Source organism: Phoxinus phoxinus (assembly GCF_949152265.1).
Source record: "Phoxinus phoxinus genome assembly, chromosome: 19".
NCBI classification, from domain to species: Eukaryota; Metazoa; Chordata; class Actinopteri; order Cypriniformes; family Leuciscidae; genus Phoxinus; species Phoxinus phoxinus.
The window spans coordinates 30,774,230-30,790,164 of record NC_136894.1 but is presented as its reverse complement, the minus strand read 5'-3'; the positions used below and the strand labels follow the sequence as shown (position 1 = coordinate 30,790,164).

At 39.3% G+C, this 15,935-nt stretch overlaps 1 protein-coding gene across 2 annotated transcripts in view; it reads left to right on the top strand.

The window, feature by feature from the left end:
* tgfbr2a (transforming growth factor beta receptor 2a) overlaps positions 1–15,287 on the top strand; it is a 19,908-nt gene extending 4,621 nt beyond the window's left edge. The window contains exons 4-9 of one of the 2 annotated variants that reach the window (XM_079591833.1): positions 320–464; positions 2,613–2,800; positions 5,589–6,346; positions 6,999–7,140; positions 10,940–11,064; positions 12,983–15,287. In XM_079591833.1, the coding sequence (XP_079447959.1) occupies positions 320–464; positions 2,613–2,800; positions 5,589–6,346; positions 6,999–7,140; positions 10,940–11,064; positions 12,983–13,135 (1,511 nt within the window). In that variant the 3' untranslated portion in view covers positions 13,136–15,287. The remainder of the gene's footprint in view (positions 1–319; positions 465–2,612; positions 2,801–5,588; positions 6,347–6,998; positions 7,141–10,939; positions 11,065–12,982) is intronic. The other variant, XM_079591834.1, reaches the window with a different exon arrangement.
* The last annotated feature ends 648 nt before the right edge of the window (positions 15,288–15,935 follow it).

The following is a 15,935-nucleotide window of genomic DNA, read 5'->3' as shown; positions in this document are numbered from 1 at the left end:
TGTGTGTGTGTGTGTGTGTGTGTGTGTGTGCGTGTGTGCGTGTGTGTGTGTGTGTGCGTGTGTGTGTGTGTGATGGGGAGATTTAGTGTGTATGTCTGTGTGTGTGTGGGTGTGTGTGTGTGTCGGAGTTGGTTATATAGGAATGCAGACGTGGTGTGTGTGTGTGTGTGTGTGTGTTTGTGTGTGTGGTCTCCTATGCAAAAATATGCCATAATATCATCAGCACAAAATAGATATGTATTTGTGAGCATGCAGACATTTCATCTCTCTCTCTCTCTCTGTGTGTGTGTGTGTGTGTGTGTGTGTGTGTTTGCATCAGTGCAACATAAACCGTTCAAGCTCCCTCAGCTCTGCAAGTTCTGCGACATCGAGTCCACGATGTGTAACGGCACCGGCGTCTGCGAATCCTCCTGCAAAGTCACATCGATCTGCGAGAATCCCGAGCAAGTGTGTGTCAGTTCCTGGTACGTCAACGCTAATCTAGTGTACTAGTGTACACACACTTCCAGTTTCAGACACTGGTCTCTTCTCAATGTCTAGCGGAGACACACGTGAGATCACTGGAGTCTTGATCTCAGGAGAAACATCTGAGAAGCTGTTATTATATTTAAAGGTGCAGTGTGTAAGTTTAAGCGGCATCTAGTGGTGAGGTTGTGAATTGCAGCCAACAGAAGTTGCGGTGGCCGACAGGAAGTGATGTCGTCGTCTGAGACAGGAGAGTAGCCAGTTTAGCAATGAGGTTTCTTTACAAAGATAAATTTTTAAATCATGTTTACTTCATTATTCAGTAAAACGATATGCGTTTGTCCGCTCAGGGCCACCGTAGAAACATGTCGATGTAACCCGCGGTGTGTGTAGAGAGAAATGCTCATTCTAAGCTAATAAAAACATAACGCTTCATTATGTAAGGTCTTTATACACCACTGAAAACATAGTTATGAATATGATATTGCATTTCTGTCCACAGATACTCCTAAATATCACACAATACACATTTTACTGAAACCAATAACGCAACAAAATTACTAAAACTTGAACTAAAATTGAAATATATTATGCTACTGAATAATTACCATATTCATTAACCATGATATGTCATTAGGGTTGGGTATCATTTAATTTTAATGAATCCGATTTCTAATTTTGATTCAAATAAGGTAAAAAAACAACAAAACGTAGATATCATTCACGTTTAATTTTATTGCAAAACATTTAATCGTAGCTGAATATCATGAACAGAAATCAACAGGCTGAAGAACACTTACACAAGGATATACCATAGAAAAACAACTAGCATAACTAATATACATTTCAAGCATTATTAAAGACTATAAACTCTCAGTAATTAAAAGAACAAATAAGCAATGGCAACAAAAGACACAACTGAACAAAGATACGTAAAATCTTTACAAAGAAATGTAAAATAACACTGCACTTTATTAATAAAACATACATTACAAATATTCGTACAGTTATTCACATTCATTTCAGCTGATTAACAGATTAACCAGTGGTAGATTGATTATTAATGGCTGATTAACAGATTAACCAGTGGTAGATTGATTATTAATGGCTGATTAACAGATTAACCCGTGGTAGATTGATTATTAATGGCTGATTAACAGATTAACCAGTGGTAGATTGATTATTAATGGCTGATTAACAGATTAACCAGTGGTAGATTGATTATTAGTGGCTGATTAACAGATTAACCAGTGGTAGATTGATTATTAATGGCTGATTAACAGATTAACCAGTGGTAGATTGATTATTAATGGCTGATTGACAGGTTAACCAGTGGTAGATTGATTATTAATGGCTGATTAACAGATTAACCAGTGGTAGATTGATTACTAATGTCTGATTAACAGATTAACCCATGGTAGAATAACAGATTGATTATTTTGATAGATTGATTATTAATGGCTGATTAACAGATTAACCAGTGGTAGATTGATGATTAATGGCTGATTAACAGATTAACCAGTGGTAGATTGATGATTAATGGCTGATTAACAGATTAACCAGTGGTAGATTGATGATTAATGGCTGATTAACAGATTAACCAGTGGTGGATTGATTATTAATGGCTGATTAACAGATTAACCAGTGGTAGATTGATGATTAATGGCTGATTAACAGATTAACCAGTGGTAGATTGATGATTAATGGCTGATTAACAGATTAACCAGTGGTGGATTGATTATTAATGGCTGATTAACAGATTAACCATTGGTAGATTGATTATTAATGGCTGATTAACAGATTAACCAGTGGTAGATTGATGATTAATGGCTGATTAACAGATAAACCAGTGGTAGATTGATTATTACTGGCTGATTAACAGATTAACCAGTGGTAGATTGATTATTAATGGCTGATTAACAGATTAACCAGTGGTAGATTGATTATTAATGGCTGATTAACAGATTAACCAGTGGTAGATTGATTATTAATGGCTGATTAACCGGTAGATTGAACAACAGACTGTATTTTTGAACGGACACACTTCTGGTGATCGTCCGCACGGATCACCTCACAGTGAGTAAACGAACGCTGATCTACAGGTTGATATGATTGCTGTAATCTCCTGCTGTTGATGTGTGTGTCAGGAGGAGAAGCAACGGCAGCGCGATCATGGAGACGGTGTGTCACGACCCGGCGCTGGCGTTTCGAGGGCAGTTTCTGCAGGACTTCAACAGCACACGCTGTGAGATGAGGCGGGTGAAGGGCACGGAGGACGAGTACGTCTGCTCCTGTAATGAAGAAGAGTGTAACAACCGGCTCATCTTCCCCGACGGTCAGTTTCACAGCACACTCGAGTCACGTCAGATTTATTAATAACACAGATCAGGGCTCCAGACTCACTTTTACACTGGTTGCACTGGTGCTATCACACCAGCACACAACATCAATCAATGCATGCTGATGAAATAGTTATCTAAATCTTTTCATTTTTATATGACTTGATTCCTAAATTTCACGTTCCGAAAAGAGGAAAACGTCTTTTTTTATGTCGTCTTAGCTACATTTTGAATAACTGAATGAATGCTCCGACTATTTAAGTGACTATATTCTGATTATGAACTTAGGCTATGTTTACACGGAAACGATCTGAAGAGAAAACGCAAAAGTGGCGTTGCGTTATCACTTTTTATTCTGCGTTTAGACGAGCGTTATGGGGGGGAATCTGCGTGCATATGGTGACGCAAAAGTGTGTGAGATTGGATGTAGTGTGCACTCCAGACGGCTAGGTGGCGATGTGGAGCACTGAAAGTGAAAGAGACGCTGACACAGTTTGTCATGTTTAATACGGTAAAGCTGCTGCTTTAACCCTCGCTGCTCTTCGCGTGTCGCTCAAAAAAAATTTTTTGTCAATGAAATTAATGCTATATTTTAGTTTGATAATGTTTTGTTATTTTCCTGTACTGGCGCATGCCTGTGACGTAAACGCGTACGCGACGCCTTCACTGTCTAGCAGACTTTTGCGTTTTTACCGTTTTTCCCCTTTAGACGGGAACGCGACGGCGGAGCGTTTATAAGATTTCCACTCTGGAGGGCGGTTTCATTTTTTGCGTTTTTAAGCCCCAAAAACGCCGTCGCCGTGTAAACGAAAGGCACATCCGATCAAATATTTTTACGTTTTCACCCGCGAGCGTTCTCGTGCACTCGCGCCAAGGGCCCTATAGGTCTGCACTACATGACGTCACCAAAGTGTGGACTCTGAGGAAGTGTGTCCGGAGTGTGCCACTTGGGACAGGGCCTAAATCGCTCGTATAGGAACTGTTGTGAGACGCACACAGAGTGACTTTATATTGCATGTGATAAGATGGATGCTAAAGTTTGAGCTGACTCACAAATGTGCTCGACTACAGCAACTCCTCTTCTCAACATGGACTGTGTGTTTAGGGGGCGGGGCTTATGTACATGTAGGGTTGCTGATGGGGAGGAATGTGTAGTCCAGTCCTTTTCTATAAAAGCAAATATCTCCCTTTGCTTTGAACTTTGAGTGTTGTAACTTTGCAGATGTTGTTTATGATCAAACAGCAACATTACACACTAACTACAGTTAGAAAAGTGAAATCATAATCATCCAGCCCTTTAAAACAGTTTCTTATCTTATGTTTCTTATAATCGTAAGACTCCCGCAGGTCTGAAGTGTTTGTGCTGAAGCTTCAGACGTGTGGTTTCCTCCTGTCTGTGTTTAAAGATCGTCTCGTTGTTATTTGTGTTTGTGTGTGTGTGTGTGTGTGTGTGTGTGCACGTGCGGTTGTGTTGTGCTGCATCAACTGTGTTTACTGTAACAAGGGGCTTTTGCAGACGGAAAAGCATCACTCACGATGTTTTCTTGCGCTTTTTCTTTTTTCAGAAGTGTCTAGAATCTAGATTTAGGTTAATAAACAGGAAGCCGCATCATGTGACTGTGTGTGGAAACTTTTGGTGCAGAAAATATCAATGTGTCCATCTAAATGTGTTTTCCAGTACAAATATATAAACATCCTTTAATCACGATACATTTGAGATGCAGAATGACAAATATTACGTCTGTTTTCTGAGAATCTGATCAGAATGAAGTGAGTTTATGCTTAAAACTAGAACTAATATCTGGAGTCGGAAAAATAATCTTGTTTTCCATTGAATTGTTTATTTTTCTGACCGGTTTGTTTATATATTTTTGACTTATTTTAGCTATTTGTCAAGTTAACATTTCTAATTTTAATTAGAGTATTTAAATAACTATAAAATCATTTTAATCAATTTAAAATGAAAACAGAAGATATAAAAATAAAATTAATTCGATAATAGTATTTCAATATCATATTTGAATTTCTTTCTCTATAAAATAAATGAATAAATATAATATATAAATATAATATACATTTATCTGCTTTATGTATTTAAAATACATACAATTATAAAACTATTATTATATATACAATTATGTATGACATTTTAAATTATTATATAATTATTATATAATACAATAAAAATATTAAAGATATATATAAATATAAAAAAATATATTAATTTAAAATAAAAAAAATGTAAAAATGATTCTTATATATTGAAATATATCATTTAAATGTGCCATTTTTAATAGATAATTTAAAAAAAATGATCTTAATACAAAAAAAGAAATAAAAAATTACATTAAATATAGTGCGTAGTACCCATGTCCATAATTGAAAATTAAATTAATTGTTTAATTAGATAAATATTGTTAGTGGAATTTTTAATGGGATAAATACTATATAAAAGTATGTATTAAAAAATTATAAAAGTATTATTATACATAACATGTGTGTGTATATATATATATATATATATATATATATATATATATATATATAATAATTATTATGATTATTATTACATTTTAAATTGTATAATTATTTTGTATAATAAAATACAAATATAAAAACAATAATTATTAACAAATTTTGATTAATGTTATATATTTAAATATAACATTTTAAATGGGGCAAATATTTTTGAATAGATAATAAATAAATAAAAATTCTCTCTTAATAAATGAATAAAATCACATTAAAGGCATCATTAGTAGGCTAATGCTGTGGTGTGTTCAGGTGCGGCTCCGGTTCCTGCCGGTCCGGGTGAGCCGGCGCTCCCGGCGCTGCTGCTGCTGGTCAGTCTGGTTCCCTCCGTGATCGCGCTGGTCCTGCTGGTCTCGCTGCTCTACTTCTACTGTGTGTGTCGACAGGCCAATCTCAAAGCGCCCGCGACCAAAGGCTCGGACAGCGAGACCCGCGCCATCATCATGATCGACGACGACGACAACAGCCTGAACCACAACCTGGAGCTGCTTCCCATCCAGCTGGACTCCTCCGTCGGGAAAGGCCGATTCGCAGAGGTCTTCAGGGCCAAACTCAAACACGCCAGCCAATCCTTCCAGACGGTGGCCGTGAAGATATTCCCGTACGACGAGTACGTCTCGTGGAAAACCGAATGGGACATTTACTCCGACGCGGAGCTCCGGCACGAGAACGTCCTGCAGTTTCTGACCGCCGAGGACCGGAAAGCGTCGCGCGAGTATTGGCTGATAACGGCCTATCAGGAGCGAGGGAACCTGCAGGAGTTCCTGTCGCAGCACATGATTGGCTGGGACGAGCTGTGCCGATTGGGCGGTTCGCTGGCGAGGGGCGTGGCTCATCTTCACTCCGACCGGACGCCGTGTGGACGAGCTAAAGTGGCCATCGTTCACCGAGACCTGAAGAGCGCCAACGTGCTGGTGAAGGCAGACCTCACGTGTTGCCTGTGTGACTTCGGCCTCAGTCTGAGACTCGACAACTACACGTCTCCTGAGGAGCTGGCCAACAGCGGACAGGTGAGAGCCGTCACATGCGGTCAATGTTTATGAGCTCTTTACTTCAGAGGGGGGACACATAATCATAAGCATTAGTCTTAGGTAGTGATGCACCGAAATGAAAATTCTGGGCCGAAACCGATACCGAAAATTTAGGAGGCACCGAAACTGAAGCTTCTTTTAAAAACTTTAATATATATTTATATTGCTTAATTTTTTATGGATCTGAAATGAAAAATCACAAACCAACAGAATAATCAGCAAACTTTTATTAACACTAACAGTTACATAACACATAACAAAACCTAGAATATTTTTAACAATAAATAAATAATATTATTCTTCAAGTTTTCTTCCATTAAATAAAATAGTTTTTTTCAAACAAAAGTTGCTCAGCTTTTTGACAAGTTTAAAATTTGACAAGTTTGAAACTTAAAAATACCTCCATACCGCTGGGTTGACATTCATTTTCGGCTGGCTTTTTTATTTTCGGAAATTTCGGTGCACCCCTAGTCTTAGGCTCTACTTTAGGTATATAACACACAAAAATACAAACTGAAGAGCTCTGCGTAAATATCAAATCAGAGAGAAAATGCAGGAGACTTTAGAGCCACAAAAAATGGAACGTTCCTCACGCTGGTGTGTGTTCCTCAAATTGTTGTGTGTTCCTCAGGTGGGGACGGCTCGATACATGGCTCCAGAAGTGCTGGAGTCCCGGATGGACCTGGAGAACATCGAGTCCTTCAAGCAGGCAGATGTTTACTCCATGGCTCTGGTTCTGTGGGAGATCGTGTCCAGATGCAGCGCCACCGGAGGTAATGACGCCCCTCAGTAGAGTCAACATGCCACACACACACACACACACACACACTGAATATCTCCATAGATCTGACCTGATCCCGATCCACAGATCAGTCGAGCTCAAACTGTTGGAGAAATGAAGTGTAACTCTTCTACACTAGAGCACCTCGTCCGAGTTAAAGGGTTAGTTCACCCAAACATGTAAACTCTGTCAGTAACTACTCTCCTCATGTTGTTCCCCGTCAGACTTTCCTTCATCTTCAGAACACTAATGAAGATATTTGTGATTAAATCTGAGAGCTGTCTCACTCCTCCATAGTCTTCGTCAGAATGGCGGTTTACTATTGGTCGACGCTGGTCATGTGTATGATGCTGGCCAATAGTGAGCCTACATTCTGACGAATAGTGGAATAAAGTCGTTATTTTTGTGTTTTTTTGCACTCAAAAAGTATTCTCGTCGCTTGATAAATTTAAGGTTGAGCCGCTGTAGTCACTCTATAGCGCGGATCGGGCCGCTTTTTTCTGTTTGAGCCCGGCCCGCGTCCCACAGAGCAGTAACCGAACCCGACCCGAGCCCGACAGGCATAAAGATATTTATGTTCGAGCCCGACCCGAGACCGACAGTTAAAATCCCATTTTTTTCTCATACTAATGACACATGTACGTTTGTTTGTGTGGAAAGCCCCTTTTATTAAGCAACTGTAGGAAGGCAATCGGAAATGTCAACAGGACAAGCGCATCAGCGCGCGGAGCAACAAGCGTTCTTAACACAGGCGCGCATGCACGCGTTTCGTTGTCACGGCGACATAAACACGTCCGCACACAGGAAGACGGATGTTATGGTAATATTTTACATGTATTTTAATCACAAAAACGAATGTTTGCATCAAGTGAAAGCATCGGGCACATTGGCTACAATAAGCTGTTTTCAATTTAAAATGTTCAATGCCTTATCGCGCTGATGTGACCGAGCCCGACCCGAACCCGAACATCATTTCTAAATATCTGTCCGAACCCGGCCACCTGGCGGGTCCCGTCGGGCTCGGGTCAGGTGTCCATCCTCTACTGTAGTCACTTGGACTATTTTAAACATCGTCTTTAATAACTTTCTGGGCCGGCAAGTTTCAATTACAACAGAAGCCTATGGAGGAGTGAGACACTCTCAGATTTAATCACTAATATCTTCATTTGTGTTACGAAAAGTTTTACAGGGTTGAACAACATGAGCGTGAGTAATTACTGAGTTTACATGTTTGGGTGAACTAACCCTTTAAATATAACATGCCTTCCTGTATTGTTTAGTTTTTGTTGTTTAAAAGTCATTTATGTTTATTTGAATGTACATGCAGGAGGAATTCTATCATGTAAAAACTAAGGGTGTCAAATCGAAATCGATCGAAATTAAGTCACAATCTCGATCATCGAATTCAAAAATGGAATCGTCGATGCTGCCACGCCCCCATGTCACGTTCGGTCGGCTTGTCAAGCAGAAAAAAACACGCGTGTTGAAATGCTGAGAGTCAACCTCCTCGGGGGCCGCACACCCGACGAGAAGCGCTGCGTCTTTGACAACTCGAGGTATCGTACACCGGACGAGAAGCGCCGCGTCTTTGACAACTCGAGGTATCGTACACCGGACGAGAAGCGCTGCGTCTTTGACAACTCGAGGTATCGTACACCGGACGAGAAGCGCCGCGTCTTTGACAACTCGAGGTATCGTACACCGGACGAGAAGCGCCGCGTCTTTGACAACTCGAGGTATCGTACACCGGACGAGAAGCGCCGCGTCTTTGACAACTCGAGGTATCGTACACCGGACGAGAAGCGCTGCGTCTTTGACAACTCGAGGTATCGTACACCGGACGAGAAGCGCCGCGTCTTTGACAACTCGAGGTATCGTACACCGGACGAGAAGCGCCGCGTCTTTGACAACTCGAGGTATCGTACACCGGACGAGAAGCGCCGCGTCTTTGACAACTCGAGGTATCGTACACCGGACGAGAAGCGCTGCGTCTTTGACAACTCGAGGTATCGTACACCGGACGAGAAGCGCCGCGTCTTTGACAACTCGAGGTATCGTACACCGGACGAGAAGCGCTGCGTCTTTGACAACTCGAGGTATCGTACACCGGACGAGAAGCGCCGCGTCTTTGACAACTCGAGGTATCGTACACCGGACGAGAAGCGCTGCGTCTTTGACAACTCGAGGTATCGTACACCGGACGAGAAGCGCCGCGTCTTTGACAACTCGAGGTATCGTACACCGGACGAGAAGCGCTGCGTCTTTGACAACTCGAGGTATCGTACACCGGACGAGAAGCGCCGCGTCTTTGACAACTCGAGGTATCGTACACCGGACGAGAAGCGCCGCGTCTTTGACAACTCGAGGTATCGTACACCGGACGAGAAGCGCCGCGTCTTTGACAACTCGAGGTATCGTACACCGGACGCGCACTTTCATGTTTATGACCTGCAATATTATGTTTAAAGACATTATGGAATTAAGATCATGTCTTTATGAGGCTACTGTACAACGTTGCTTAGTCTGCACTTTATCTCAGAGAGCGTCCGTTAACTGAATGTAGGCTATCCTGAAAATCCGATAACATCAGCAATTTTCATTCAACCAGCTGATTTCTGTAAATGAATGTAAAACATGTATATTGCAGCAAAGTCATAACGACGATTTGAGACAAATAAATTTATATAAAATGTATTAATTTAAATTAAATGTATTATAAAACTATGTGAATGGCGCTCTCTGGCGCGGCAGGATTAATTTTGAACAAGGTCCTGAGCCGTTGCTGGGAACGCGGACAGGTTCCCAGCAAAAATTTAATTATGGTTACATACCACCGGTGTGTGTGTGTGTGTGTGTGTGTGTGTGTGTGTGTGTGTGTGTGTGTGTGTGTGTGTGTGTGTGTGTGTGTGTGTGTGTGTGTGTGTGTGTGTGTGTGTGTGTGTGTGTGTGTGTGTGTGTGTGTGTGTGTGTACACTCTCAGAGAATAAAGTGTTAGAATTTTAAAGACGTGGCTCTGCGCGACGCATAGATTTATCTGTTAAACTGTTTGTTTGTTTGGTTGTGAACTTGACCGTCATCGTGAAGAAGACTACAAAAGAGAAACTAGATGGCAGGTTATTTTGCTTAAGTTTCCAATTGATTAAGATATAAGTATTGTTACATTATGTTCTTAATAAATGTTTTAAATTTGACAATGTAGTGTGGTAGGCCTACATTGCAAACAAAGGTCAGATATTATGCATAAAAGTTTGGTCTAAAAATGGCATAACAATGTGCTTTTGTTGCCTTTGGCTTGCTCAGTTGGGGATATTCAATTTAATGAATCAATCAATATTAGCCTACTATTGATTAGCATTACCAAACATGGACGTTTTATTATTATTTTAATTTAATACTGTGAAGCTGCTTTGATACAATCTGTATTGTGAAAAGCGCTATACAAATATTCTTGACTTGACTTGACTTGTGCTTAAAAAAAAAAAAAGAAAGAGTAAAAATCGAGAATCGAATCGAACTATGACCTTAGAATCGAAAATGTAATCAAATCGAGGATTTGGAGAATCGTGACACCCCTAGTAAAAACCCTTTATGAACACTTCCCATAATGCCTTTCTCTAGTGATGTCCCCGCCCACTCTGTGCAGAGAGCTGTCAATCAAACTCGTCACATGCTGTCAGACTTTTACACATTTTAAAGTTTAATACTCATGTTTTGAGGTTTGACTGATGTGTGTGTTTGTGTGTGTGTGTGTGTGTGTGTGTGTGTGTGTGTGTGTGTGTGTGTGTGTGCAGATGTGCGGGAATACGAGCCTCCGTTCGGGAAGCTGAAGGAGCATCCGTGTGTGGAGAGCATGAAGGATGATGTGATCAGAGATCGACTGAGACCCGAGATACCGGTCAGCTGGAGCAACCACACGGTAAAGCCGAAGTGCACTTACCCTGCGTCTCAGTGTCCATACTATCCCCCGATACAGTGTGTGAGATGAGAAGAAGTGTGTGCAGTAATCAGTTGTTCCACAAGGTGGCAGCACTGGCCTGATGTTGCTCAGCAGAAAACACAACTAAAGAGTTGATAATATACAGATAATATATTTATTAGGGCTGTCAAAAGATTAATCGCATCCAAACTAAAAGTTTGTGTTTGCATAATATATGTGTGTGTACTGTGTGTCATATACACCCGATGCTGTGAGAAACAGGGCGAAACGTTGCTGCCACTTTTTCCACGCGGCGCTCACATTAGGACAATCGAAGTCAAACGGCTCTGGTGGCTTATAGTGTAGAACATCCATGATGTGATATTCAGCCTCTGTTCACTATTGTAATCCTTATATTTTAACAAATAAACTTACTTCTGTTCTGACACCATGTCATATACACAACACGCATTCCACTGGGGAGGAACTCTACTGCTTTATTTCCGGTTCAGCACTACAGGTCAAGTATGCTTAGCAACATTATTATTTAGATCAACATGTGACACTGTGTATAATTATTTATATATATAAATACACTCATATTCATGTATATATTTAAGAAATATTTGCATTTATATACTGTATATACATTTATATAATATATAAATATTTTATGTATAAACTGAATAAATGACTGAGTAATACCAAGCTGAAGTTTGCTGTTGCGATTACATATAATTTTTTAAACTTTATACACGTTTGTCTTATAAACAAAAAATAGCATCGAAATAACTGGCTACTATAAACAAACCGCGTTGTTGGCATTGGTTTACGTTCTTGATCAAATCGAAAAATTACTTCATAAAGTATACAAGGAAAATACATTAGTACATAATTACAAATTCAGGTTCAAAATGTTTGTACGCGTGTCATAGACACACAAAATAGCATAACTAAGTGGCTATAACGCCAGCGCTGGCATTTGTTTACGTCCTTGATCAAACTAAAACATTACGTCTGAAATTATACATGCAAATACATTTAGAATGATTAAGTCTTACAGGTTGTGGCCCAACAACGGCTGCCTCTGCGTTTAAAGTTGGAACTGCTTCATGTTTTAGTAACAGTTTCTTGTTTAATCCGGCATTGAATTCGTGGAGATTCTGGAAGCTGTCTTCCGTAAAATGTGCAGCACAGAGAGCTACGATTGTAATTTTCAGGAACATAATCAAACATAAATTTTAGCCATTGTTGACAAACTACAGCGTCCGTAGGAAGCCGAACACCGAAGACATGACACAGCTGGGTGAAAATAACACACTTCAGACGGCATGGCTACAGCTCTCCACTATAACTCTTCCTCTTCCACAATGCCGCAGAAATATGGCCACGCCCAGTTTTTGCATATTCCGGAGGGAGGGTTGATGTAAATGTATGGGTAAGTTACGTATAAAACCCGGGAAGTATCTCGTTGTAGTCCCATTCGAGTCTTTTTTGTAGGCATTAAACTTCCTGATTTTTAAAAGACGATATATCTGCTTACGTTGAACTTTTGCGCAGCAACTTTGCAGATACTGTTCATGCACCAACAGCAACATTACACACTATTTAAAATGAAAAAAGTGAAATCGCAATCAACCACCCCTTTACTTGACACTTAACACTGCGACAGTTGAAGTTTGAAGCCGTGATGGTAGTAAAAAGTAAAAATTCTTTCAATTTAAGAATCTCTGTATAAACCCTGGCGTATGAACCTGCTTAATCAATCATCGATAAGTTGTATTGTTTAAATGTATTATCGACAATTAATCGATCATCGATTAATCGTTGACATCCCTATGACCGTAATATGATCAAACTAATCTGTGAGGCTCTCACTGAGGTTCTGACATCATATGGTGTGTGTGTGTGTGTGCAGGGCGCTCATCTTCTGAGCTCCACCATCGAGGAGTGCTGGGATCACGACCCCGAGGCCCGACTGACGGCGCAGTGCGTCGTGGAGCGCTTCAGTGACATCATCAGCTCTGACATCATCACCAGCACAGGGGATTCTGGGAGCGACGACAAGTAGAGCGATCACCTGATCACGGACGTTCAGACACACGCGTGACACGCGCACTTTACAGGAACATGAACATGTACACGCGTCCAGAGGATTATATCCAGCTAAACTGCAGAAGACGACGCTCTTCATCAGCGTTTCTGTCTCGGCTTCCAGTACAAACATCTAAACACTCTTACATCAAGATACTGATTTACTCAGCATAAAGTCTTGTTTTTTAATCAAAAATGTCTGCTAATGGGGTCCAAAAAACAAAGTTAATGCAAAGAAAAACGAGAATCTTTGGGAGATTTTTGTTCTTGGTAAGCATCAATTTTGAAGATTTTATATTTTGTTTTTTGTTTCTCCAGTAAATGTATCTTGATGTAAGAGTGTTTAGATGTTTGTGCTGGAGAACGACAGACGTGTGACACGCGCACTTTACAGGAACATGAACATTTACACGCGTAAAGGAGATTATATCCAGCTAAACTGCAGAAGACGACGCTCTTCATCAGCGTTTCTGTCTCGGTTTCCAGTACAAACATCTAAACACTCTTACATCAACATGCATTTACTGGAGATTCACGACGACTGAAGATATTAAGTCTTGATTTCTGAAAAATGCATCACAATTAATCAAGAAAATCTGCTAATAGTCAGAAAAATGAACTTAATTCATTGAGAAAATTATTTTTCTGACCCGATTGGCAGATTTTTGTTCTTTTTTTTCAACAAACTCACTCGATTTTGATTTATATCAACTTTATATCTTTGTGTTTCTCTAGTAAATGTGTCCTGATTTAAGAGCGTTTAGATGTTTGTCCTGGAAAACAAGACTTCTCTGCAGTGTATGAACTAATATTCAGTATCAAGAGCACGTGTGTGACGTCCGTTGCTCGTTATGTATCATTATCATTAATCTTCAGGGAAAATATGCTTCGCTGACGTCAGGAAACACGGAGGAAGAGGAAGTGAGGTCATATCTGGATGTGAACAATATTCAAACGCAAAGGATTCTGGGACATGTGAACTCTGCAAGAACAACTCTCTGTGAACTTACAGTATTATAAAGCCACACAAACCTTCATGTTCAGGATTATAGATCAGATCAGATCCAGCTGATTAAGTGTTAATTATAGGAAAATGCATGAATTAACCAAAGATGATCCGGATTAAGAGATGAAATATGAATTCTGCTGTATTGAGAGACTCAGGTGTTCTGTTTATTAATGTGAAATATTTTACACGCGTGCCTTACAGAGCAAAGACTGAAGCACATCTCATTTAAATGTTGATGATCAGTTAATATCTGTTAATGACTATATGAAATATCATCCAGTTTATAAAAGCAACAATTATAAAAGAAAAAGCACTTTTTTTGTATTACATATAATCACTGTGTAAAATATCTGTCAGTGTGTAAACTCATAAAATCATTGATTATTTGTGAATGTTATTGTGTTATATTGTGTTATACACTGAATCTGATGCTTTAGATCAACTTGATATCAAATTTGATTTACTTAATTAACTTACATTTATGTTTCTGGTCATCAGTGCAAATTAATCTTCAGAAAAAACACAACCTCTTATTTTTCACGTAGAGACACGGATAAAATTAAATCAATATATCAAATTATTGAAGTAAATTGAATTAAAAATACCGTTTCATGTCTATTTTTTAATCTTATTCCGTTATGGTGACCACATTCTATAAATGTTTTTCTTTCTTTTTTAGCAAATCGATCAAAGCATTCAGAAGATGTTCTGCGGTTTGTGTGTTTGTTTATTAAGATACAATAATTAGAACAGGCTTGCGCATTTAAAAGTAGAGCATGTGCGGTGTTTCCCGAGCGCGCGGTGATGCGAACTGATGAATCATTTGTTCTGTTTCTCAGAAAGATGCTCTTGCTCATAGGAAAAGAGAGTCTGAAAATCGTGTGCAATATGGAATATATACAGTGAATATACAGAACATAACAAAGAATCCATTTGACAGAATCATATGAATGAATAAGTCATCAGTAATAAGCATATTTCGTAATGAACAGGCATCAATGCTTGACTGAGGTATCTAAGGGAAACAGGATTGTCTAACAAAATATAATACAGTATAGTATATAGGGCTGTAAACGATTAATCACGAATAATCAAATCCAAAATAAAAGTTTGTTTACATAATATGTGTGTGTATTGTGTATAATTATTTTGTATATATAAATACACAGACATGCATGTATATATTTGAGAAATATTTGCATTTATATACTGCATATATATTTTTATATGATTTATATTATATATAAATATAACTATTTTATATATAAATAACAAATTTTCCTTAAATATATACATGCATGTGTGTGATTTATATATACAAAATAATTATACACAACACACACACCGCCATAAAAGACCTAAAGAAGAAAAAGAAGAGAAGTGTTGTTTGCGTGTCGACACATGCAACATTTCACTATCCAAAAAAAAAAAAAAATCCACATTCCGTTTTTAAGAAGCCATTCCACATTCTCCTCCACCATTCCTCAGGCTGTGCCGGTTCATCTCAGTTGTCCGGCTGTAAGCTGCCGTGACTATTTTCTTCTGAACTCCTACTTTTCACCTAACCAGTGGTAACTATCCGCGGTCTGATGTGTAACTGGCAAAAATGGTTCACAGGTTCTCGTTTAAAACGTTTTTCATAGAAGTATTTGTTTGGCTCATTTCTCACCCTTGTCTAAGAGATGCGCATCAAGGTAAGAACAGGTTTCATTATTAGGCTACTTCTGATCGGCAACAGATACAAGTAGTTACCTACAAATATATTCAA